This window comes from Equus przewalskii, chromosome 4 (genome assembly GCF_037783145.1).
Source record: "Equus przewalskii isolate Varuska chromosome 4, EquPr2, whole genome shotgun sequence".
In the NCBI taxonomy this organism is placed as follows: Eukaryota; Metazoa; Chordata; class Mammalia; order Perissodactyla; family Equidae; genus Equus; species Equus przewalskii.
Window position 1 is genome coordinate 39,267,345 of NC_091834.1, and position 25,662 is coordinate 39,293,006.

At 37.3% G+C, this 25,662-nt stretch overlaps 1 protein-coding gene across 4 annotated transcripts in view; it reads left to right on the forward strand.

Annotated features, from left to right (window-relative positions):
- The window catches only part of DYNC1I1 (dynein cytoplasmic 1 intermediate chain 1), a 282,561-nt gene that overhangs the window by 36,028 nt on the left and 220,871 nt on the right, over positions 1–25,662 (forward strand). The window contains exons 3-5 of one of the 4 annotated variants that reach the window (XM_070615670.1): positions 648–762; positions 3,445–3,586; positions 15,377–15,436. In XM_070615670.1, coding sequence (XP_070471771.1) covers positions 648–762; positions 3,445–3,586; positions 15,377–15,436 — 317 coding nt within the window. The remainder of the gene's footprint in view (positions 1–647; positions 763–3,444; positions 3,587–15,376; positions 15,437–25,662) is intronic. The other 3 variants (XM_070615666.1, XM_070615669.1, XM_070615668.1) reach the window with 3 other exon arrangements.

Here is a 25,662-nt window from a genome sequence, read left to right on the forward strand (position 1 = left end):
TACACAATAATTTTCTCCTTTGAATTAATATGTATAATGGAAACCTTTGGAAATCAAAATTAAGTAACAGCACTTACACAATATTGTTCAGATGCCTTAGTAAACATTTTAACATGATTTATTTTAAACTATGGTAAACTTAGGTTACTGATAGAAGTAGTGTATTCTACACTTACAGATTTTCATATCTAATTTAATTTTTGAGCCAGACTCCAGTAATTCCGTGTTTGCATAGTCCCAAACATGGGGCATGAATGTTACAAACATACACACATCAGGCACTGATAGTATGTCTTTCCAGAAGGGACAAAGAGGTCTAAAAAAGCAGGCATAATTTTTTAAAAAATCCATATCCCAGTTAGAAATATTTTGCCCTTGATGGTTTCTTCCAAACCTGGGTGAGAGAAACTTTCATACGGTGTGATAGAGGCAGGAAAAAGCCTTCATCCAAAAGAGAAAGCACTGAGTTAGTAATTATTAAATGGAGCAGTTCCAGTGTTTCTTCATCCTTTGTACACATGATTATATCTATTGAGGGCTTTTGCCTGGTCTTCGCTGCTGTGCATTTACCATTTTCAGTTTCAGTCGGGAAAAGCATGCATTTAGTTCTGTTGTTAACTTTTCTTACTGGTGTCAACTTTTTTTAGGCTGATATGCAGCAGAAGAAAGAACCTGTTCAGGATGACTCTGACCTGGATCGCAAACGCCGAGAGACAGAAGCTCTGCTGCAAAGCATTGGTATATCGCCGGAGCCCCCACTAGGTACTTAAAAGTGCTTCCTGTGACTCTTTCCTTGCATGGGATATACCATGTCCAGCGTTTACTGTTCTTTTACGTCTTTTTTTTTTTTTTTTTAATTTTTTTAAACAATTCTGTGGCTTATGGTTCAGGTGTATTTATTTTTGGAATTGAGGGGGCTGGAAGGAGACAGGAGGACAGGTTGTGAAGTTAGCAGTTTGCTGCTTACTGACTGATTATATGGTCAACCTTCTCCAATGTGTTACTATTAGATTATTTTATCCTTGTTAAATGAGTTGCCAGATGGTAAATACAGGAAATCTTGGAATTTTTTCTTAAATTTTCTTCATTTTCATTGCTGAATCCCAGCCTCTCTCTGCCAACCTAAATACTGTGAATCTGGTTATGAACTTCATAACCACCACAGGCATAGAGTTACTCCATGATGAAAATAGAATACTCAGTGAGAAACTTGAAGGAAAACTTACAATGGTGACAAATTAGCAGCTAATTAACAAGTTTATTTGACTTTGTTGTATATCTTGCTTTCATCGCTAACTGGCATTTTCACTGCAATACCCCTCCTCCAACTCATTCATTCCTAGTTAATTGTCATGATCTCATTTTATGACTAGGGTTTGGATATTAAACTGTTTTATTTGTGCTGAAAGTAACTTGTACATAATGTGTTTATTCTGCCACTTAACTATATATCTCTCATGTGATAAGTTATTTTATTTTTCTTTATCCACTTGCTTTCCATACGTTTCAGAGTAATCCTAAGGTGTCTGTAAAACTACATGATATCCAATATAGTAAAAAAAAAAACTTAAAAATAATACATATAAATAAATACAATATCAGATCTCTTTTTAAAAATGGTTTGTTTTCTTTTAATTCCATCATTGACTTTTATCTTAAAATAAATTTTCATTTATTTCCATAGTCACTTAAACTAAGAATAAAAATGATCCCATGTACAATAAAATGATAAATATTTATATCAATATAAATAAGAAAAAAAGCAACATATAATAAGCCTTCAAATTATTAAGTAATACTGGATAGAGTTTAATACATACACACAAAACTAAAACACTATGAAAAAGCATTTTATACTCAACTTCAATTTGTAGTAGGTAAATCATATGTAACACAATGATATAATAAGCCCCAATAAGATATTGATTGCTTTGTTTAGCTTCTTTATGCTATGGAAGATGTAAACTATGGGAGATGCGGCGATGGACCTTCTTTGAGGAGATTGACAAACTTATTTGTACTTAGTTGACAGGGATATAAATTAGATACTTTGCAATCAATTATATCTTTTGCTTCAAAATAGCCTTTGAAATTCTGGTGCAATGTGAACACTAGTTAAACACAACAGCAGTGTGTCCTATTCTCCCCTACCCTACATAACGTCCGCAATTAAACTGTAAGAACAAATCAGTTCAATATCCCTAAACCGTGACCAAATTCTGACCTATCCCTGCATCCCTGCCAAGGGGCCCCTGCAAGGGTGGACCGCATTTTCAATTTTCATCCGTCTCTCTGACTTACCCTCCAACTTCCTGCAGAGGATAATCAGTGAATTAATTGTAGGACCACATGAAAATTCCTAGTTTCTTGACAGATATGCCATTGTGTTATAGGATTTGGACAAAATAGTTAAACCCTTTACCCTATTAGATAAATAAAAGGAAATTGCACATGATTGAAACCAAATGGGAATCTACACTTATGTATTGAAGTTTCTTTCTGCCCATCTGGCTTCTTTGGCATGTGTGATATTGAGAACCCGTTGAACTGGTCTGGCCTGGAGCCATCTTGGCTATTTGGTGCAGCTTCTATCTGAAGGACATTTGGCTTGTATCTGAAGGATAGAGAAAAAATACATTTACATTTCCTTTAGCTTTTTTCTTTTACTATTCTTGCTCTGAGATTTTCAGCTCGCGCTGACCTCAATCTTTGAACTTGTTTCTCCTGTCATCAGAATGCAGTTTACTTATGTGCACCTGGCAGCACCTTCTAGAGCTGCCAGAGGCAAAGGAACACAAGTCCCAAACACAGTAAACAGCACAATGGGATGAAACTATTAATTAAATGTAAAAATAAAGCAGCCTGGCATTTTCCCTTGTTTTGAAAGAGATTTTTAAATTACCAGGTTCAACATTTACCCTTTCCCTATGTGTCACTTAGTCTCTCATAGCAAATGCAATTTGTACTCCACGGGCCGTAGATTTCCCTCCAAATGCAGACTTAAAACAGACTTGGTGACTCTCCTTGAATATTTGAAATTATTCAGAATCACTTATTTCATACAATCTTTGAAAGTTTTATAGACACCCCATTTTATTTTTTAATAGGTCACATCTATACTAACAAAGTAAAGTGGAAAATTAGAATTATCTAGATAGTTCATACTAGAGAGATGTTTGACTTGAATTATCTAGATAACTATTTTGATTCTCCATTCTATTTTGTTAAGGTGGACATGGCCTTAGAATCCCTAAGTTAATTCTATCTAAATTCATTTCAAGTTTTAATTTCCAAAATATGAAAAATTCACTTGACTTTCTTTTTTTCTTTCCTTTTTTTTCTTTTTTTTTTTTTTTACTTGTCCCATCTCAATCTCTCCTGGCCATAAAACCATTTTAATTTGGGCCCGTTTGTTTTGATTTGTCTGACACTGCTCTTCTCCAGTGCAGCCACTGCATTTTTTAACATGGGATACCTGTTATTTTCATTATTTAGTCCCAACCCCTATGTCTCCCTCCTCGAAATCAGTGAGCACTCCCAGTGAAGCTGGAAGCCAAGACTCAGGCGACCTGGGACCATTAACAAGGTAAGAACTGTCCCTTTATAAGGCCACGGTGGGATGTCAATAATACAAAGAAACAAAGGCCTGAAAAGCCATACCACTCCCATGTACGCTGTTAAATGTGTGGCATCTGCATGTAGACTCAGTCATTTGATGTTTCAGTTTATAGTGGCTTGCTGTTTTTAGTGGCATAGCAATGCTTTTGAACACTAGAAATGATAAACTTATTTATCATCCGTCCTTGAATAGACTAATTTAGTACCAGGTGTCTTGTTTGACAAACACAAAGATGTCCATTAGCTTAGGCCTAAAAGAAAGCAGAGAAGGACTGAAGACAAATGGAATCTACATCCTGCTTCTCATTATTCTACTTAGGTTTTGGTTTCCATGAAAGTGTTTGTGAGTAGAATGCCGAGATGTTCTAGCCCTAAATTTAATTTTTCAAGTGTCCTGTTTATTTTCTTAATAGAGTTGACTAATTTGAGAACTCAGTCCCCAAAGTGCTTTTATTATTATTATTACTAATGATTATGATCATCAGGGTTGAAGGCTGTTTTGTGAGTTAATTGCCAAATTTTTATTACACTATGTCTATTCAAAGATTATGTAACTTCTGAAAGCAGATACAGACATTCTCTAATTTGATCACTGAAGGGGTATCCAAAAGATAAAGATCTGAAGAGGGCAAAGAAAAGGCTCATTAATATGCACAGAGGAGGCACGATAAGTTTCTTAATCCAGTTACCTTCACCGGGACTCCCACATGCGGGTGCCCATAGGCAGGCGATATAAATAAGTGGTAAGTGGCAACCGGTTAGCAAGCACCCATTTATAAAGGCCAGATGGTCTCCTCGCAGCTCAGGCTGGTTGAGTTTATGTGGGAATATGGACCCAGTTTTTTCACATCTTTCAATTTTTCTCAAGAAGCTAAAAACTGAAGTATTTATGCAATAATCTTCTAAATGTTAAATGTTAACAACTTTATTAAAAGTAGTTGTGGGCCAGATTTGGCTTATAAGCTGGCACTTTGTGATCTCTGTGTGAGACTCTGACTTAAAAAAAAAACAAACATAAAATACTTTAATAAAGCTTCAAATAAAAGAAGAAACAATCATCCGCAGCACTGCTGTTCTAATAAAGCAGCCTTTGCCTTGTCTATGTACCTTTCAATCCTTATCTACCTGTGTACTTATCTTGCTCCCATATGTGTTACTGGGGGAGGGGTACAAAATTTTGCATTTTTCTTCTTTTTACTTAACACATTATCATAAGCATTATCTTCTGAAAGTACATTGTTTCCATATAGGTCTAGGCAATTTTGATAGAAAAAAATACGGAAATGAGAATAGTCTAGTATTAGCCTGAGCTGTAGGGTTTTTTGCTTTCTGAAACTAAAATGTAAGACTGGAATTATCTCACCCCTATCTGCCTGTTGGTGTGTTTCAGACTTGAGTATTTTATTTTGATAGGGCCTTTTGAAACCAGTGGACACTGCTTTCAATTTGAGAAAAATGAAAGTAGAGGTTTTTGTGGGCACCAGGCTGGTTTATTTTAGCAAATCGCCTTTGTGATTTGGGGCAGCACACGTCTTCTCTCATCTTTTGCTTTGAACACTTCAAAAGGTCTTCGAGAGGGAAAAAAGGTAATAATAACACAGTTATGTAAGATCTGACATTTATACAAGAGCTGGCACAATATAGTCACGTTCCTTAGGGGGTCCATCGGCCTATCGTTAAGTTAATATGTTTGCCTGTTCCTATACAATGCTGGTGTTGTGTCATTAGTGCTTAGCTTCCAGGGGTGCTGTCGGCAGCGTTAAATTCTTTTACCGACTTCACAGCTGATGAGCCCTTTGAAAACCTTCCGGAGAAAGCTGACCTACACCGTTAGCACTCTGGGACAGCAGCAATTATTCCTTCTCAGAACACATCACTCTTCATGTCTTCCCCCTTCTCACATGATTTATTTTTTAACTTAATGAATCACTTTGAAAGAGGTGCTGTCCACTCCCACCGCACACAAGTTCCAACCAGTGTCAGTTCTTTATAGGAATGTTCTCGCAAGAATAGGCAACTGGAAGTCAATGAGTAAATCCCTTGCTAAGTGCAGGTTTCATAGGAATACAAGAAAACTGGCATTGAGGAAATGATTTTCAGAAAAACTGAGCACAAAGTTTGCTTGAGGAGAAGGCATTAGGAATCACTACCCAAGTTTATGTTTTTGCTTCCATAAAATAGATATGAGAGTTAAATTTCAGAAGAAGGTTATATTTCAGTTTTCAAAACTCCACTTGGAATGTCTTTTTCCGTAGAAGAAACATCTTTGAAAACAATTACTATTAACTTTACACTTCATAAAATGTGAGACTGGGAAAAGAGCTTGGTAATTCCTAAGAAAACTCTATAGTCATAAATTTGCCTATTTGTGTGGAATTTGGACTCTTCAAAAAATGGAAAAATCTTTCAGAAGATAACTTAGGAATCAAATTAACACATCTGATCCTACCAAGAGGTGCACATAAATTCTGTCGTTCATCTGCCAAAATTTCAAACCAAAACTAAAATTTTCTTCACAGAGCAAAAATTGGCAAACATTTCTTATGTAATCCTTGTAAGTGGCTTAAGCTGAAAGTTGGCATACTTAATATACCTTATTATAAAGAAAAGGTAATAATGGTGGTTTCAAAAGTCAAATATAACAAAAATTCCTCTTATTGATTTTCTAAGAGTGGTTGAATAAATTGTTAAAGATGAGTGAATAGAGAGTAGAAATATATAATAATTTTTCAGTTGTATTAATATGACAATTTTTTTTCACTTAAAGTATCACAATTTGTTTTGAAAGTTCTGTTTCTGTTGTTATAGCCTACTTCTAGTTTACAATTTACATCTGTGGTATTTTTCTCTTTCTCTTAATCAGTTTTGGTAGAACCGATTAATCATTCCTCAGTTAATCATATTGAGCAAAGAATGAGCTGCTGGATTTAAAAAAAGCAATTTTATTAAGAAGACATTTGAAAGACTAGTTTTACTTAGAGAGGAAAAGTCTCAAGTATATGCAACTGGCATCTAACACAGTATTAAGAGGAGACTATGCTATGATTAATTAGGACTGATTCAGAAATTCAAGGATATTTTAGTATAGGAAAAAGTGTTACCATAATTCAACAAATAAAAAAGTCAAAGAGGGAAAAGTAATCATTACAGTATGTACTTAAATAATACTTGAGAAATTTAAACATCTATTCCCATATTTTAAAATTTAGTAAACAAGGAATAGAAATATTTTTTCTCACTATGATAAAGAATATTAATCTCAAACCAACATCCTACATCTTTCATACACAGGAGTGAATCATGTAGTACTTTATAGCCCTTAAAGAGGAATGACTTATATTTCGTTGAATACATTTCTCTCTTCCTCAGGAAATGACTTCCTTAGGAAGTACCTTGAGGGCAGGGAGTAGGTGACATTTGATTTGTATCCATAGAATAGGTATTTGATAAATGTTTGCTGAATGAATCAACTATCATCCTATATTTGGTGGATGAGGACACTGAGTCACAGAGAGAATAAGTACTTTTCTCAAGTTCACACATAGCTACACTTGCAACCTAGGCGTGTTGATACAAATTTCCACAGTCTATACCTGTCCCTTACATGATATCTAATAACAATTGATATAAGTGATACACAACCTACTCCGTAAGGTTATTGCAAGGATTAAACAAATTAATACCTGTCAAACACTTGAAAAGAAGTCTGGCATATATTAATTATATGTGAGTTTTAGCTTATTATTGTTTTCACACTTTGATTTAGCCACATTTATCCAATGGTAAGAGATCTTTTTAGATTCGCTCATAAAATATGTTGGTGTCATTTTCGAATTTGATAAGCATGCCTATACCATCATCCAAGTAACTATGTAAAAATGTTGAACATGACAAGTCCATGTCCCTGGAGAACACTTTCTGGGTTGCCCACTCCTTATTCCCTAACCTTCAGAGATTCAACCAGAAATGAATCTAAGCGATCATCGTTCAGCCCACATTTATTCTTCTCATTCACATAGATAGCTCACAAGGGACTTTGCACTAGAACTCTTCTCGTGTGTAGCTGACATTCCTTAGAGTTCTCAGTGACAATGCTAAATTAGAGGCGGTACCAGCCTGCAGAAACCTAGGAAAGTGTAATGACCTCATAAGGTCCGTCTGGACATCAGGCCACAGGCTACACCCTGTCCCAAACCTGATTCAAGGAAGAAAACTTTCAAAATGATTACGGAGATAAAGTATGTCTCAGTGTGATCACATGCTGTGCAATCTCCTATTATAATAAGAACACGTATCCCATAACATTCTTAACAAAATAGTCAGAAGGGCAAATTTCTGCTGTTTGTATTTGGTGAGAAGTGGCATGGGGGTGGCGGTGTAACAAAATTAATTTATATCTTCTTTTTTGACCATCTATGGTCTTAACACCATCATTAAGTTCTACTTTCCAATTGATCAGTACATTCAAGTCCTCCCACATTTTATTTTTAATAATATCTTATTATTACAGAAGCAATACCAGTGCATGTTATATAGTTAGAAATCATAGACAAGAAAAATAAGAAAAAGATCATATTCCTACCACCAGAGACTAGCATGCTTAACACCTTGTATTCTTTTACACAATATATGTATCATATATATGATAAATGATCTTATACTGTACGAACTGTTTAACTTTCTTTTCTAATCAAATATTTCTATTTTCCTATTTCAATACATTTTCATCTTATCTAATATCTTCAAATTTCCCCAGTTGCCTCCAACATAATCCCATTGTATTTAAAATCGTTGCCTGTCCTCTAAGCTATCAGCATCTATTAATCAAAACCCTTATATCCATAGATTTTCTCTAGGGAGCGATGTCCCCAAGGGGACCTAAATGCAGTAGAGGAAGAAATGTCTTCTGAAGCACTTAGAAGGAGAATTCGGGGACAAAGGGACAGCTGTCTGCAGATCCCCCACTGTTCAGTTTGAACATTAGGCCTCCATATAGTTAATATTAAGTTTCATGTTGACAGAATACTGTGGTAAAATTCAGATACTTGATAAGCTCTGCCTTTCCCTGATCTATTGCCTACTGAACTCTCAAATAAGGAAATTAGAATAATTTGTTTGTGGTCAACTTGTGCTGGCTGCACCTGGTCACCACTTTTCTCAGTGATCTCAGGAGAGGAAAATGTGCTTAGGGGCCACCTGGGCCTAATGCCCAACAGAAAACCCTCAGGACTTTCATCTTTATCCACAACTGCATTTCCTAGGATTCTCTGAAACTACCTCAGCTTCAAAGGACTTTTAATCCTTTTTTGGTGAAAATATCACCGTCTTCTAAGGTGCTCTGGTGAATGAGAAGCTAAACGGAAGACATTAAGGAAGTTTTAGTAAAGGTGTAAAGGACAATAAAATAATGCAAAACCTTGGAGAAAATTTAATAAGACCATTATAATTTTGTATATACAAAATTCTTTAAATTATCATTATGTAAAGAGAAGTTGACAGGATGCTACTAGCTAATTGGACTTCAGGGAGACTGAAATCAGTGATTCAAGGCTGGTTAAAAGTAGTCTCTTTGGAATTTGAAATAAAATGTATACTACAGGGTTTTCTCTTTATGTAGCACATTAAGTGATTAAACGTTTTTGATATCTTATTACCCTGTCTTCAGGAGAGCGTACTGAATGTTCCCATATGGTTATAGTAACACATAAGCGTCTGTTTTAGCAAAGGCTTGCTGAGTTTTCTTCTAGAGAAACTGCTTGCTTGACAGCAGATTCTCTGTGTAAGATTTGGGGGAAACATGTCCTTGCTTTGTGATGGGAATCTTAACATTTCTTTTTGAATCCAACTCAGATGGACTTCCTCTGTGGCTTAGTGCGGCCCATATTGGAGCTCCATGTTAGGACTTTGATGTTAGCCAGCAAGGGAAGATTTCTACGCAGTAAATTAAGAAAAAGGCTTTTTAGAAGGAGCCTGATATAAGTATGTATTGCACTGTTCCAATTTTATTCCTGACAGAAAATCTTCATCATCATCATTGCCAGTCCTAAGTAAGGAAATAATTGAGACTGGGGAGGAAAACATTAACTCATTATTTAAATGCCATCCTTAATTAATTGACATCATGTTAATGACTGTGACAGATTGAGTGATATGATGGATTTTAAAATGTCCTTACTATTCAGTGTATTACTTTTGGAAATGGCACTTAGAAAAATAGATATTTAGGGATGACATTGACTGGAGATTTTCTGTTTGGCACTTTGCTCACATTGGCCCCAACTGTTTTCTTTATCTGATTAGTGACTAGTAATTTGTTTGACAGAGAAGACATGTGAAACAAGAGTCCAGAGAACCTGTGTGACTCAGAGGAGCTCTGTATTCTGCCTTTGAGCTGTCTCTTCATCTTAGAGAGAAAGAAGAAATGTGAAAAGTTGAGTTCCAATGCAATTGATTCAGGGACTAAGTTGCTAAGTCCATTTGATAGAGAAGAAAGCTGGACTTCTTTTGATTCTCAGCACAAACCAGCATTATGGTCAGCATTTTCAAGATAGGCTTTCCTTCTTCAATGTGGAAATGAGTCTGAATACTCTCCTGGGACCATGTGGTGACATCATGCTGGACAAGACTGAGTTGCTTGTAAGTGTCTTGGTAGGAATTAAGGGAGTCAGGCAGACATGCCCTGATTCATTGCTTCATTTTTTAATAAAGAATGTAAAAACAATTTCTTTGGGAATCAACTTGCCCTCACACTTCATACCCATCTGCAGAAAAGGCAAGTAAAGACCATTCATTCATCTGTGTGTTCAATAAATAGTTGTGTGTCTTATAAATTTATTGTTGTGTCTTACACACAATAAATGCCAGATCTGCAAGGACTATAAAGGTAAGAAATTCTTACTTCTGAAGAGCCTGCTTCTAGTAAATTGACACATTTAATTTGAAGCCATCTAAGGAAATGTTGCTATTTAGTTACGGCTCTCAAATATTTGTACTCATAAAGATGAACAATAATATCCTAAACCATTATTCCCAAACCATCTATAATTAATTCATAGTATATTCATATGGGACAAGTGATTTTGATTTATTACTACGTTACCTGGAGTCTTCACACATATTAGGTACTTGGTAAAGATGTTTATTGACTTGTGAGTGTATGCACGTGCATGCATAGCTGGCAAAAAACTGCATGGTTGGGTATAGCATGAGTGGAAGGATGGGGATGCAGGTAAAAGAAAGGTAGTTTAAGGTCTCTGGGCAAGTTTCCCAAAATTGGACTTTAGGGGAACTACAGGCAGAGGTTATGGGATGACTGAGGTACCAGGCGAGGACTTCGTCACAGAAACAAGGCAGAAATCCAATTACTGGGCTTAGGGCAAAAAATCAGAGTGGGACTAACAGTGTGTTTGACTTGATGCTGAGGCCCTTGGCTTTTGTAACCAGGTCAAATGGAATCTGATCTTTTCAAGATTTTGGAGGGTGCCTTCCTACTCTGGTTTTCAAAGGATAATGAAAGTACAATCCAGTTCCTGGCTAGCTTGTACAGAATAAATACTCATTGAAAGGAAATGATAACTATCATTATTATTAATCTTTATTATGGCATTTATTAATTTTTTCAGCTAATATTGATTGCAACTTTAAACTGTGCCAGGCCCTGGGCAAGTGACAAGAAGTACTTTTTTCCTTGTGTACCTTATCAGTATATCATTAGGTATATATATTCATTTGTCTCGTTCCTTTACTAAAATGTAAGATTCTTAAGTTTCAAGTCCCATGTCCCACAGCATACCTATGGTGCCACTTAGATGGCATGTTTTACTTTCTGCCTTGTTCAACTAAACTATTTATATATGTTTTATCTCCCCATAAGAGTTGTAGGTTCCTTGAGAATTCTTTTAATCCACTATCACAGAATTTTACATGTCAGGTCCTTAATAGTTGTTTATTGAATAAGTAATGAATTTTCTAATCAAAAATACTCTTTACCTGCATGCATTGATTGGTCCATTCCAGAAATGACTGAAAACCAGAACTAATTACTATAGTAAACAGGGTGATTTCTCTAAGAAAATATTTTGCGATAGTATATCACGTTCACATATATTTACTTAACAATTTCACTACTTCTTTCATTTTAAAAGTAAACTACTTGGTAAGATTTCAAACTGCCCAAGAAGCTGTGAGGAAACCATCAGTTCATTTTCAATGATGCAGTAACTTGATGATAAGATGTTTGGAAAGTACGACCTATGTCAATTGGTTAAATAAAAGTATACCAATCGGAGAAGAGAAAGATGAAAGGTGGTTTAATAATCATTCAATGTGTTAAAATATCAGGCAGAAAAGAGCTTTAAAGGGCCTCTAGACTGCCTCCTCATCTTGCTGAGAACAGAGGAGCCTTTCCTGGTGACGCATAGTGGAGCCTCGCCCGGGACACAGCCCCCACCGCCCAGGCAGGGCTCTCTCCAAGAGGTTGCTATTTATGGAAGCTTTTCTGCAAGTTTGTACAGGAAGAATTCAGTGAATGTTTAATACACATTCCTAGGCTACATTAAGAAACACAAACAACCTTTGCCCATTTAATGTATTGGCTTCAAGTTCTTTTTCAAAGAAAAATTGCATTCTGTGCAAGTCTGACCACCCCACAGATAATAACGAGAAAAATCAAAAGAAAATAAAACTAGCACACTTGATAGCATCCTTGGCTTAACTCCTTACCCCACTGCTCATTACTGATGATAACTGTGATTTCTTTTACTGAGTAATCCATATGTGACTGGGGGGCAAGACTGTTGTGGGTTAGTTACATAGACCACAGGTGTTCTGAGTAAATGCAAACTCCAGACTGCTAAGGTGTGGACGTCTGAAGTGAGTGATTCCGATGGAATCATCATTTTTACTTGTTAAGGATACAGTGAGTTCAGGTGAGCTGTCAGGCGACAGAACAGCTGGACCACCTGGGAGCTGCTGCATCCTTCACCTGCCCTGGACAAGTGGAAAAGGTTGATAAAGCTTGTCTCATCAGAAACCTCAAAGCAAATTGAAGGCAAAGTAGGGGATCCCACTCCTTACAAGGGAATGCTTCTCACAGTCTGCCAGAGCAGAGGCTGCTGTTCTGTCTGCAGCCAAAGAAATGACCGTAAAGATAAAAGATCCTCAGAGATATGTGAACAGCAGTATGAATCACTGGGACGGAATCCATTACTTGTACCATTCGAAACAAGGTGAAGGAATCAGTGTCCAGAACCAGGAAGGGCTGCTTACCTTGAGCGGAGAATGAGCCCACAGCAGTGGTTCTCACCCCTGGCTGCACATTAAAATCACCTGGAGAGTTTTCAAAACCACCGATGCTTGGGTCTCACCCCACACGTTCAGATTTAATTGTTCTGACAGTGACCTGGGCCTTAGGCCAGGTTTGAGTTAATCACATGGTTAAATGCTGGCATATTTGAGGATCAATGATGCTTTCTGCCTGCTGATTAATGAAAGCAGTAGTCTAGCCCAGTCATTCTCCAAAGGTGGTTCCAGGGTCAGCTGTAAGCATTACCTGGGAACTCATTAGAATACAAATTCTCGGGCCCCACCCAAAATCTACTGAATCAGAATTTCTGAGGTTAGAGATGAGCATTTTGTATTTTAGTAAGGCTTCCCGGTCATTCTGATCACACCAGTTTGAGAACCACTGATCTAAGTCAAGACTGTGCTACTCAAAGTGTGGTCTGCACACTGGCTGCATCAGTATCCCCTGGAGCCTGTCAGAAATGCCACAGATCTACTGAATCAGAATCCGCATTTTAACAATATTCCCAGGCATCTATATGTGCATTAAAGTTTGAGAAGTACTGGTCTAAGAAACAGTGGCCAATTAGGGTTCTCATTGGACTTCACTTGTCATCTTTTGGAGCCTTCAGATAAGAAGAGAAGAACGCAGCCAGAGCTAATAAGGGAAGCTATGAAACTGCATTCTGATACCTCTGCAGGAGCAGCTTGTGTGGGATCCGTCACATAGGTAGGGTATTGACTCACAGAAACATTGGTGGTAGGTGTAGTGGATGTGGCAGTAGAACAGCTACTGTTGGTCAGGTAGTGACTCTGTGCTTTATAGGAATGATTGCATGTAATCCCTCTAGAAAACCAGAGATCATCCATCCAACCATTCATTCCTTCAACTAATATTGTAGCCTATGAGCACGTATGCCAGGCTCAGTTCTAGGCAAATCCCTGTAATCTAGGAATATAGCTGCTCCTACCATTATGAGGTTTTAGTCCAGGTCAACAAACAATAATAATAAACTGACGTATAATAAAATCATAGGTAAAGATAAGTGCTGTGAAGAAAGTAAAGCAGGAAAAGGAAAGGGGATGAAGAGTGACTTGAGATAGGGTGGTGAAAGGAAAGCTTCTCTGAGCAGGTGACATTTGAACCAAGACATGGACAAAGCAAAGGCGTGAGTTACACAGGTCTTTGGGGAAAGAACATCAAGGAGGACAGAGGACACAAGAAGGACACCGTGAAGGAGGAGGACAGTGGTTAGAGATAAGTTTGGAAGATAGCTGCAGGCCAGGTCATAAATTGTGTCATAAGTCATGGTAAATCTTTACGGACAAGGAAACTGAGCAGGGCTTCTGAAACTTTAAGATGCCCGTGAATCGCCTGGGACCTTATTAAACCGTAGTGTAGAGTCAGTGAGTCTGGGGTACCACCCAAGTCTCTGCATTTCCAACAAACTCCCAAAAGATGCTGATGCTTCTAGTCTGTGGGCCATGCTTAGAGTAAGCAAAAGGGAACTGGGGTTGAGAATGTAAGTGACATGCCCAGTGTCACACAGCTGGTAAGTCTCAGAGGCAAGATTTGAATCTCAGATGCCTGACTCTGAAGTCCCTGCTGTCTGTCAGTTGCCTACCAGACAGCCTCATGCCTGATTCACCTGTAACCACTTATGGGCAGGAAATTGACAGGGCCTGCCTGAGAAAGGTCCTTGCGTGCACTCTGTTTATAGAAGAGCTGTTCGTCCTCTTTTATTGTGAAGAGGAATAACAAGGGAAATTGAATGCCTTGGTAACTGTTTCTGCTTTGTGCTGTCTCTTGTGAAACATTTAAAAGATATAAGGTATCCCTGGCATCTCAGACAAATGATATTGTTGGTGACCATCTTGTGTGTAATATATAAATAAAAAAATACCAAAATACCCATGAGCCATGAAATCTAATGCATTATATTTGCAGTAACTGACCCAAAGAAGCCAGGTATTCACTGGGCCCTGCCGTCATGCTCCATCTGGCCCGACCTCCCCAGATGCTCCTGCATGTTTGCATTTGGTTCTTTCTCTTCACCGCTTGGGAGATGCTTGGTGCTACCAGATGTGGCTGGGCGCTGGGGTGTCAGTGATACGTGAAGCAGTTTACATGCTCAAATCAGTCAGGCTTCTGTACAAAACAAAATAAAACAAAAATGGATCGGGTGGTACGGAGTTTGAATATTTGGCTCTGGGCTTCCTTCTGTGAATACAACCGTGGCTTCCAATATCAAACAGATGTTCAAAGGAAAGGATGGCTTCTTGCTTTCTCTTGTCACTTGATATTCGTGGGTCTTCCTTGCACCTGGGGGTGGAAGGGAGGTGAAGAAGTGGGGAGATGTTCCATGTATGTGTTGTATATGCCATTGCCTTGATGAATGACTTGGTTTGGTTTGGTTTGTTTCCCTCCCCTTTTGTTAATTCTCTGTGTTCTTTTTCCTTTGTGCTGCACGATTAGGACCCTGCAGTGGGACACAGACCCCTCAGTGCTCCAGCTGCAGTCAGACTCAGAACTTGGGTATATGTCTGCTCTTTTGTTCTTCCTTTTATTATTTCTTTGCTACGGTTGTGTTGAAATGCTGGAGCTCTTGTTGCTCTTGTTTTTCCCCCCTTTTGTTGAACTTCCAGTTTAATAAGTTTATTTCCTTCTGTTAGCTTTCCTTCGAAAGTTAAGCTTTGAAGAAAGTTTCTCTTTGTGGAAAATACCACAAAAAGATGACTTTTAATCTCCCCTTCTTAGTTCCTATTATTGCAAAACAACACTCCGCCAAACAAAGATACAAACACATACTCACACCTTCGAGGTGGGGCACACAAGTTCTATGATGGGAGATACGTTTGACTTTGTCCTAACCATCCTCCCCCTTTACTAACAAGTTGCATTAGGTTAATTTTTGTCTAAAATCAGTATTAAAATGTTGTCTTGTTTGTTTTCTTTCCTTATCACTTTTTTGGGGGCTACAATAAGCATTTAATATGAATGAAGTTTGAGCATATAAAGATTCCTGTTAAAGAAAAAGCAAACTTGTTGACTTCCTCAATATTAAGAAATCTCAAATATTTAATGATGGGTAATGTCTCCTACAGCCTAAACATCATTTTTGTTCAGATGGAAATTTATTGTCACGGGTTAAAAGATAGCTTCAGAATTGAAAAATTCGTCCACAAAGAATAAAAGACACAGGCATATCCTAGAAACTTAGTTCTATTTCTCTTATAGGATTGGCGTTAGCTGTTGTCACACGTGAGACATTTATTTCCAGTGGGGTGCTTGTACTAGCTCGTGTGCAAGCTCAGGAGAGCTGACTGTGTGCTTCTCATCCCAATTTTGCCTTCAGTGAAATCAGCTTAAAATCAGCCAGGGTGGCAGTATTTACACCACAAAAATTGGCAAATGCTACATACCAGGGCTTGCTCCTTTTCCCTTAGGCCAGTTATTAAACATTTACCAACATGTCACTAGGTACCTCAATATGTGAACAGAAAATCTTATTACAGTATTGTTTTTTCTTTCTGCAAAAAGCCAATGAATCCCAAAGTGGGCGTTTATTTATTTATCTTTATTTTGAATTCCTGATATTCCAGGCATGTATCTGTGGGTTTCTATCAATTTCAGTGCCTGTAGCTATACAAGATGGTTGGAGGGTTGTAAGGTTAGATGCTATCTGCTCGAGTCCCTTTTTATACGCAAAAGTTCTTGACAGAAGCAGCAATACTAAACCAAGGAAATATCCTAACACCTCAGGTAATTGACAGACTATTTTTTTAACGTTACTAAATTCTTGGCTATTTAGTTATATAGTTCATTCTATGTGATATTTCAATTTGTATTATTTAAGTAACCAACAAATATGGTTTAAATCAGGCAGAGAAACAATGAATATACAGTATGTTATGCTCAGGGGAACTTCAGAGTGCAGCTCTTCAATATATCATTGTGCTTAAAAAAAATGAAGATGGAACTGGCAGAGACTCTACGCTATCTATGCACTTAAATTAACAGATTTTTAGACAGATTGTGGCATTGCTAAATTACATTTGCTCATGTGGAACAGTTAGGAATTTTTCCATTTATATCTGTTTTCTAAGCAAAAACCCGGTCGACTATGTAGATTACAACATGTGTCTTATTCTAGGGAGATGGCATATCTGTGGCTCCCATCTTGCCTGCCACAGTTTACTTCAGAGTGGACCCAGTGAGTCAGAGAGAGGAGAAGATGAGACTGTTCACTGAGAGGTTTATCTCAGAGAGTTTGGAAGGAACATTCTGAGAATACTTGAGAGAGGAGATTTTATTTTATTGTATTTTAGCCATGTTACAATTTCAAGCATTGATTTAATGAAAATCTTCTCTTTTTGATAGTCCTTATGTGCAGAGCAGTCTTTCTGTCATACATAATTTTATGAAATATACCTCAGGCAACAAGATTTTTCTAGGGACAATTTTATTTCCTCTTCTTGATGCTTGGCATGGGATTGACCGTAGCCCATAGCTGCTTCTATCACTTGATTTTTTTTTAAATGGCTTTATTGAAGCATAATTGACATTAAAAAAAAAAAAAAACAACTGCATTCATTGAAAGTATTCAAATTGATAAGTTTTTTGTGTTTTTTCCTGAGGAAGATTCGCCCTGAGCTAACATCTGTGCCAATCCTCCTCTGTTTTCTTGTGGGTGGGACACCTCCACAGCATGGCTGGTGAGTGGAGTAGGTCCATGCCAGGCATCCAAACCCACAGATCCGGGCTGCTGAAGTGGAGTGTGCAGAACTTTAACCACTTGGCCACAGGGCCAGGCCCCAAATTGATAAGTTTTGACAGGTACACACATCCATGAAACCATCATCACAATCAAGATAATGACTATATTCATCATCCCCCAAAGTTTCCTCATGCCCTGTTGTACTCCTCACTCTTGCTTTTCCCCAGCCCCCCAAATAATTGGTCTGCTTTCTGTCACTATACATGAGCTTACATTTCCTAGAATGTTACATAAATGAAATCATGCAGGTACTCTTTGGACTGACTTCTTGCACCCAGAATAATTATTTTGTGATACATTCGTTCATGGTAGGTGTGTATCAATAGTTCATTCCTCTTTATAGCTGAGTGGTATTCCCTTGTATGGACATACCACCGTTTGTTTATCTGGTCACTTTTTGAGGTACACTGAGTTGTTTCCAGTTTTTACCCATTACAAATAAAACTGCAATGAACATTCATGTACAAATCTTTTTATGGACATATGCTTTCATTGCTTTTGGGTAAATACCATGAAGTAGAATAACTGAATCATAGAGTAAATGTGCGTTTAACTTAAAAAGCTGTCAAACTGTCTTCAAAGTGGTTTTATCATTATACAGTCTCACCAGCAGTGTATGAGAGCCTCAGTTTCTCCACATTCTTGGCAATACTTAGTTTGGACTTAAAAAAATATTATTATTATTTTTTTTTAATGAATAGAGCTCTTCTTTTTAATTTGATGAGCAGGGAACTTTCCAACTCTAGCCTTCTCTTTACAATCTGTCTTCAATTTGCAAAATTTTTCAGACATAAAACTATTTAATGGATTTTTTTGGATTCGCTAATTCTCTAGTCATCATGGGTTATTGTGAAATTCAACGTATACCATTTAATAGATTTCAATCTCCTTTTCTCATTTGTACAATTACATTTACTAGTTTGATATTAGAAAATAATTAGATGCCATCTCACCTTAGTCCTCCTTAAATAATATACAATTGCAGCTGTTAGACTGCTTTTAAAAAAAATTATTATTTTTTAACCATTATTAAAGAAGTGTGATAATATCTCATGGTGGTTTATTTATTTATTTATTTTTTAAGATTTTATTTTTCCTTTTTCTCCCCAAAGCCCCCCAGTAGATAGTTGTATGTTTTTTTTAGTTGTGGGTCCTTCTAGTTGTGGCATGTGGGATGCCACCTCAGCATGGCTTGATGAGTGCTGCCATGTCCTCGCCCAGGATCCGAACCAGTGAAACCCTGGGCCGCTGAAGCGGAGTGTGTGAACTTAACTACTTGGTCATGGGGCCGGCCCCTCTCATGGTGGTTTTAGTTTGAATTTCGTTAGTGACTAATGATGTTGACTATCTCTTTATGTGCTTATTTGCCATTTGATTATTTTCTCTGATAAAATGTCTGCTTAAATCTTTTGCCCTTAATGTTTTTGAATTGGGCTGTTGGTTTTCTCATTATTTTGGAGTTTTGAGAATTCTTTATATATTCAGGATACAATCCCTTATCTGATATGTAATTTGTAAATATTTTCTGCAAATCTGTGACTTGTACTTTTCATTTTCTTAGCAGTGTTTTTAGGACACTTTTAGTTTTGACAAATTCCAGTTTACAGATTTGTTCTTTTATGGATCATGCTTTTGTTGAAGTAATCTGTATATCTGTATATTTTGTTGAAGTTATCTGTATATTCCCTTATCATCTTTTAAATATCTGCAAAATCTGTAGATATAATCACCTCTCTCATTACTGATATTGGCAAATTTTGTCTTCTTTTTCTCCTCATAAGAGGTTTATCAATTTTATTGTTCTTCTCAAAGAACCAGCATTTGGTTTCATTGATTTTCTCTATTTTTCTATTTCATTGATTTCTACTCAGATCTTAATTTTTTCTCTTCTTCTGCTTACTTTGTGTTTAATTTTTCTTTTTCTACTTTCTTAAAGTGGAAGCAGAGGTCATTGACTTGAGACCTTTCTTCATTTCTAATATAGGTGTGTTGTGCATAAATTCCCCTTAATTACTGTTTAGCAGCATCTTGAAAATTTTGACATATTTTTTGTCATTTTCATTCAGGTCAAAATACTTTGTAATTTCCCTTTCTATTTCATCTAACTAAGTTATTTGGAAGTGTGTTATTTAGTTTCCAAATATTTGGGCATTTTCCGGAGTTTTTTTTCTTATTGATTTCTAATTTAATTCTATTGTGGTTAGAGAATGTACATTGTATTATTTGTACCCTTTTAAATTTGTTGAGATTTATTTTATGGTCCATGGTGTGATGTGTCTTAGTGATTGCCTTATGTGCCCTGAAAAGCCTGTTGTTGGGTGAAATGTTCTATAAATGTCAATTAGGTCAAGTTGGTTGATTGTGTTGTTCAAATATTCTATATCCATTACTGATTTTCTCTTTTTTGGTTCTATCAATTATTAGGAGAGAGATGTTGAAGTTTCCAACTATAATTTTAGTGTTTCTATTTTTCCTTGCAATTCTATCAGGTTTTGCTTTACATATTTTGAAATTTTGTTATTAAGTGCATAAATATTTAGGATTCTTATGTCTTTTTTGATGAATATATCCCTTTATCATTATGAAATGACCGTCTTTATCCCTGGTAATATATTTTGTTCTGAAATCTCCTTTGTCTAATATAAATATAGCCACTCCAGCTTTCTTTTACTGGTGTTAGCACCATATAATCTTTTTCCATCCTTTTACTTTTTAACCTGTTTGTCTCTTTACATTTAAAGTGCATTTCTTATTGGCAGCATATAATTGGGTCCTTTAATGTTTTCAAAACCAAAGATATAATAAAGACTTTTAAGACATAAAAAGCTGAAAGAATGCCTTATCAGAAGGCCTTCAGTATAAGAAACATTGAGGGATATCCACCAGGCAGAAGTGTTTTTCTTTCAGTACTTTAAAAGTGTTGCTTCATTGTCTTCTCTCTTGCATTATTTATGACCAGAAATTTGCTGTCATACTTGTCTTTATTCTTCTGTATGTAACGTCTTTTTTGGGCTACTTTTACAATGTTCTCTTTTTGTGAGAACATTTGTAATAGTCTTGTAATAGTATAGAAATAATGTAATAGTATCTCATGGTGTTTAATTTGGATTTTCTGCCTTGATCTTCCTGGACTCTCAGCTCTGTCTCCTCAACTTAGAGAGTCTGCCAGATTTCATCTGGGTTCCCTCCCTGTGCCATGGTCTGGAAACTCTCTTAATGAAGTAAGCTGGGGAAATTGTAGGGCTCATCTTTGTTTCTCCTCTCTCATGTATCACTGTCCTTCATTGCCTGACCTCCAGTGTCCTACAAACTGTTGTTTCATTCCAACTGCTATCCAATTTTTGGTTGTTTCAGGCCAAGGGTAAGGCTGGTCACTATTACTCCATCTTGACTGGAAGCACAAATGTTGTGTCACTTTATTCTGGTTTATATGTTAACTATGTGGTCAGCAAAGCAAATGGCAACATAGAGAAGTAAGGGAGATGATGTGGCATTCAGCAAAAGAATAGCTTCAAGAAAACTGCAAATAAAAAAGTGCGACTCAGCTTGTTTATTACCAGGCAACTACTCGTGAAAGAACCAAAATCTTAGGCTATTATAATAGATTAATGAATTGAAGATGGTAGAAGTGAAAAATGAAATAAAATAGGATAAAAAGAGTAAGTTAGAAGATCACAGGATAGAAAAAGCCTGTTTAGACTGGGAAGTGAATAAATGTCTCATTGAAATTTGGGGTTGCAATGGGCAAATTTCAGGATGGATTATATTTTAAATGCTTTTTGTTGTCTTATGAAGGAAACATACTCCCATGAGATCACCTGTCTTAGGGAGAGGTGCTGAGTCAGTATAAGGGCAGTGGGGCTGGGAGGGAGGCAGAGATTCTCAATGATGAGCAGACGTCAACAAGTAATGAGGGTATTCTGTGTCCCCTCAGTCCCAATTGTTAAACCCAATAACGTGTAGCAATGTTTAATGGCTTCTGATTTCATTGAAGCCTCACAATTATATTTCCACTATGTATTAGTAAATTAAACTTTTAATAGTGTTTTTTAAAATATTTGGAAGCAAAGTGAGAAGGAAGAAAAAATGAAGCTGTGAGCAAGGATTTGGCTGCTGCTTCCCTGAAGGAGGAACTTAGAGGTTATTTCAGTCCTTGAGAGACCTTGTTAGAAGGTTGGGACCTCCTCTTTCTCTCAACTTTCTCTTCATTCTCGGCTGAAAGAGAAGGTGAGTATTACTCCAGAATCCACCAGGCAGCATCCCCATCTGCTGTGGTGAAATAGAGAGATCACTCTGTCAAGAATAGAAGTGACACCAACTAGACACTAGAAAAACATATTTTTCAAGATGGCAGTATGTGTTAGAGAAAATCTAGCCAGGCAGTTCTAGAGGTCTTTTCATGTTTTGAAGTTGTTTCCATTTGCCCAACAGAACAGCAATAACCTCATTTCCTTTGATGAAGTAACCCTCTTTTGGCTTATTCTCCAAGTTTTGTCAAATGTTCTTATGCATTATGTTTAGATCTCTAGTTTGAATTAATCATTAAGGTTTCTCATGTGTCAATGCCTGGTGTTTTCTTGAGAATGATGTGCTTTGTGTCCTTGAGCAAACTGACAACCTCTGAGTCTTCAGTAACACCTGAGCTCACTTTCTACAGAAACTGAAGTATGGAACAGCATCTTGTAACGTGTGTGTGTGTATCAAAAGGTAATAGTAAAATGCTTTTTTGGAATCTGTAAATATAGAATGAATTCTAACCCGTGAAAAACTTCAAATAATTGTTTTGAACAGATCCAATCAAAATTTTGTCACGAGAGGGAGAAAGCACTTTGCCCACCTCTTATAATTCTCATGTATTCAGTCCCCAAACATTTCTTGAGAAGTTGCCAACTGCCAGTCTCTGTTCTCTGCCCTCATGAATCTTGAGAAAGCAATTATGGGATGTTTTCTGTTCCACACTAGCAACCTGATTTTCAAAAAACAATGTTCCTTTTTTATTCCACTTCAGAAGAATAAATATGGCCAGTTGGTAAGGATGTGTGCTTATACTTTGGTACTCAGTGACTTGAATAATTCCATAATTTTATAGTTTTATGTTACAAGTTCTGTAGAAGGTTGTTAATAAACATTAAGTCAATAAAAGGCCATTCATATAAAATTTTTATATCATCATTGTTGTTTGTGTGTAATATCGAAGGAAACACACTTCTGTACCTTGTGTTCTTAGAATTCTGAACTCTCGCTTTCTGTTGTACAACGGGCGCTTGTTAGCAGGTCCTCCACCAATACTGCCAACCTTCATTAAAACCATGACTGTTTTGACTCTTCTTTCATCCCAGAAATTTGCAAGATTTGCTTGTGTTATGCAATTCAAGGCAAACCCTTCGGCTATGCCTGTTGACTGAGCCAGACTTGACATTTGCTTCTGTTCGGGAAAAATGCTTTAGCTGCCAAACTAATCTCTCTGCACAGTAAGAAGCAAATATCATGGAAACAAAATAAGTACTTTCTCAAGTGATGTTTTAAATGTGAACATAGAAAATGGAAATTCATCCTTCTTGAAGTAATCAGAAAAGGTCAGCCATCAAGCTGCTTCTCTGTCCTTGGAGGAAAACACCCACTCTGAACATCAATGATAAATTGAATGTACGGAGGGGGCTGCAATGCCAGGGTCACTTCCTCTCTGTCATGCCCCATCCTCCTCTTTCCTCCATGTTGTGTCCCATTCCCAGCTCTAGGAATCAGTCCTTAGGTGTCACACCTTGATACCTCATTATGCTAGAGTACAGTGTTTGGAAAACAAATGAACCTTTTGTTATTTTTTAAAACTTCTTTCATATCCTGTGAGCTTCTATACCCTTGGTTCCTATATTCTCTTTTTCTATGGATGCAGCATTTTCTCATGTGATTCTCAGTGCGTGGCTCCCAGGGCCACATTTTCTGTTTGTCCTCTTTTCTGAGCTTTGGTCTTACATCTCATGCAATTGGAAAACCCCTCACACAAACTCATCCACTGAGGTATTCATTTTTACCCCAAAGCAGATCTTTCTCTGGATTCCCCTACATCTTCTAGTTACACCACTCGCTTTTCTTCCGTAAGGCATAAAGCCTTGAAATAATCTCCAGTCTATTCCTTTCTCTTCACCCTCCATATCAAGTAAACTGCTAAGGTCTACCCTTAATTCTTTTCCAGAGTCACCAAACTAGAGCATTTCCTTTTCATTTCCAGGCCCATGACCACTGAGTGCTTTCTTGTCACCCCCCAGACCAAGTTTCTGCATCTGTTAGACTGTTCGTCACAAATCCAGTAATCATTCCTCTGGCTGCCCGCTTTGAATTAATCCTTTGCCTGGATCCTCTGTTTGGTTACTGAACCCACACACCCTTTGCTTATAGATCCTTCCTGAATTCCTCCTTTTCTCTACACTTAGCTTCTAGGGTCCTTCCTATACATAGCCTCTGGTCCCTCATTGTTCCAAGAGGAAGATTTAGAGTCCATTCTTCACATAGTTGCTATACTGACATATTTTAAATGTCTCTTTGCAGCTGTTGATTTCTTACTAACTTTGAGTAATTCCTCACTGTCTACAGCTTAAAGTCCAAGTTGTTTAGCCTGAGAGTTAAAGCCCTCAAATCATCTGGCCTCTATGTACCTCTCTAAATGTTTCCCCCATTGCTCTTCAACTTAAAACTTCTATTCTGAAAAACTGGTCTTTCAGGCATAAAGTGTGAACTCAGAATCGAGATCTTTGCATATGCAGGGCCACCTCCCCAGAACACCCTTCTCGCCCCTTTCCACTTGACTGAGTCCTCCTATCCTTCAAGACTCACATTAGGCCTTCTATTCTTAGTGAAACTTGCTTCATTTACCCGAACACATAGTAATCTACCCATTATACTCTCCTGTCCCACCTTTTATGTGAATCACTCATATTGGCTCTTATTATTTGCTACCTTTCATGCTTATTAGCCTTTTGATGTATATGTTTGATCTCCCCATTCTCTCTGTGTTGGAAAGATCTGGCATAGTGCCATGCTTCAAAAATTGTTTATGGTTGCTGATAATGATGTTGGCTGAAGTAGTTACTTTGTCAGTTGTCAAGGACACTGTCTGTACCCACATAAGATTTTTGAACAAGAAAGAAAATGGCACAATTATCATTCTCACGGACTTAGGGGGCTCTTCTTTAAGAAATCTTAAGGAATTTTACAAGCAGCAGTAGGAAAAAAATCTTTGACAACACAATTAATGTATCTTGGGGATGAAATACTCACATGCAAATAAGCAGGAACAAAACCCAGCAGGACTGAGTCTGGGGCCAATGCAGACATTCTTTTCTTCCCTGGCCTTGACCTACTTTGGCATCCGGCCCAATAACTCCTTGTCTCTGACAACATCTGTTCCTGGTTTTATCTGCTTGACTTCCAGGTCCCTTCCCTGCTTCACAGACTGCCCATTATTGCAATGACCCCTTTTGGTTTCCTAGCTTCTGAGTGCCACACACTGGCTTCTGACACAAGCTGCTGACTCTGCCGCCTTATCTACCCTCGCGCCTCTCCTTCCACTAGGTCTAAGCAATATATCCTCAGCATTATAATTTCCAGTCATCAAACATTCTGAGGCTGCTATTCAAAGATCGTTATTGAGAGTCTTTTGTGATTCACAATTTGTAAAATTTGAAGAGTTTCCTAAATGCCTGCGGTATATTTTTATTCTGGCTTTTCTGTGTCTTCACACTGTGACATTAAAAAATAAAAACCCTGCAAAGGTCAGACTCAGTCTTTCTTGCAGCTTTACCTCCCAATATTGGTGATGGGTCAGCAAATCAATCATCCACTCTGATCTAAGTGTGTCTTGGAGGATTAGCTGATAGCGTCTGTGAAATTCTTATGGCAGCCATCTTGCTTAAAGTTTCAGTTGTTTGAAGCCAGTTCTGATATTGTTGAGTTCCTTTATGAGTTCAATAGAGATAGTACAGCAATA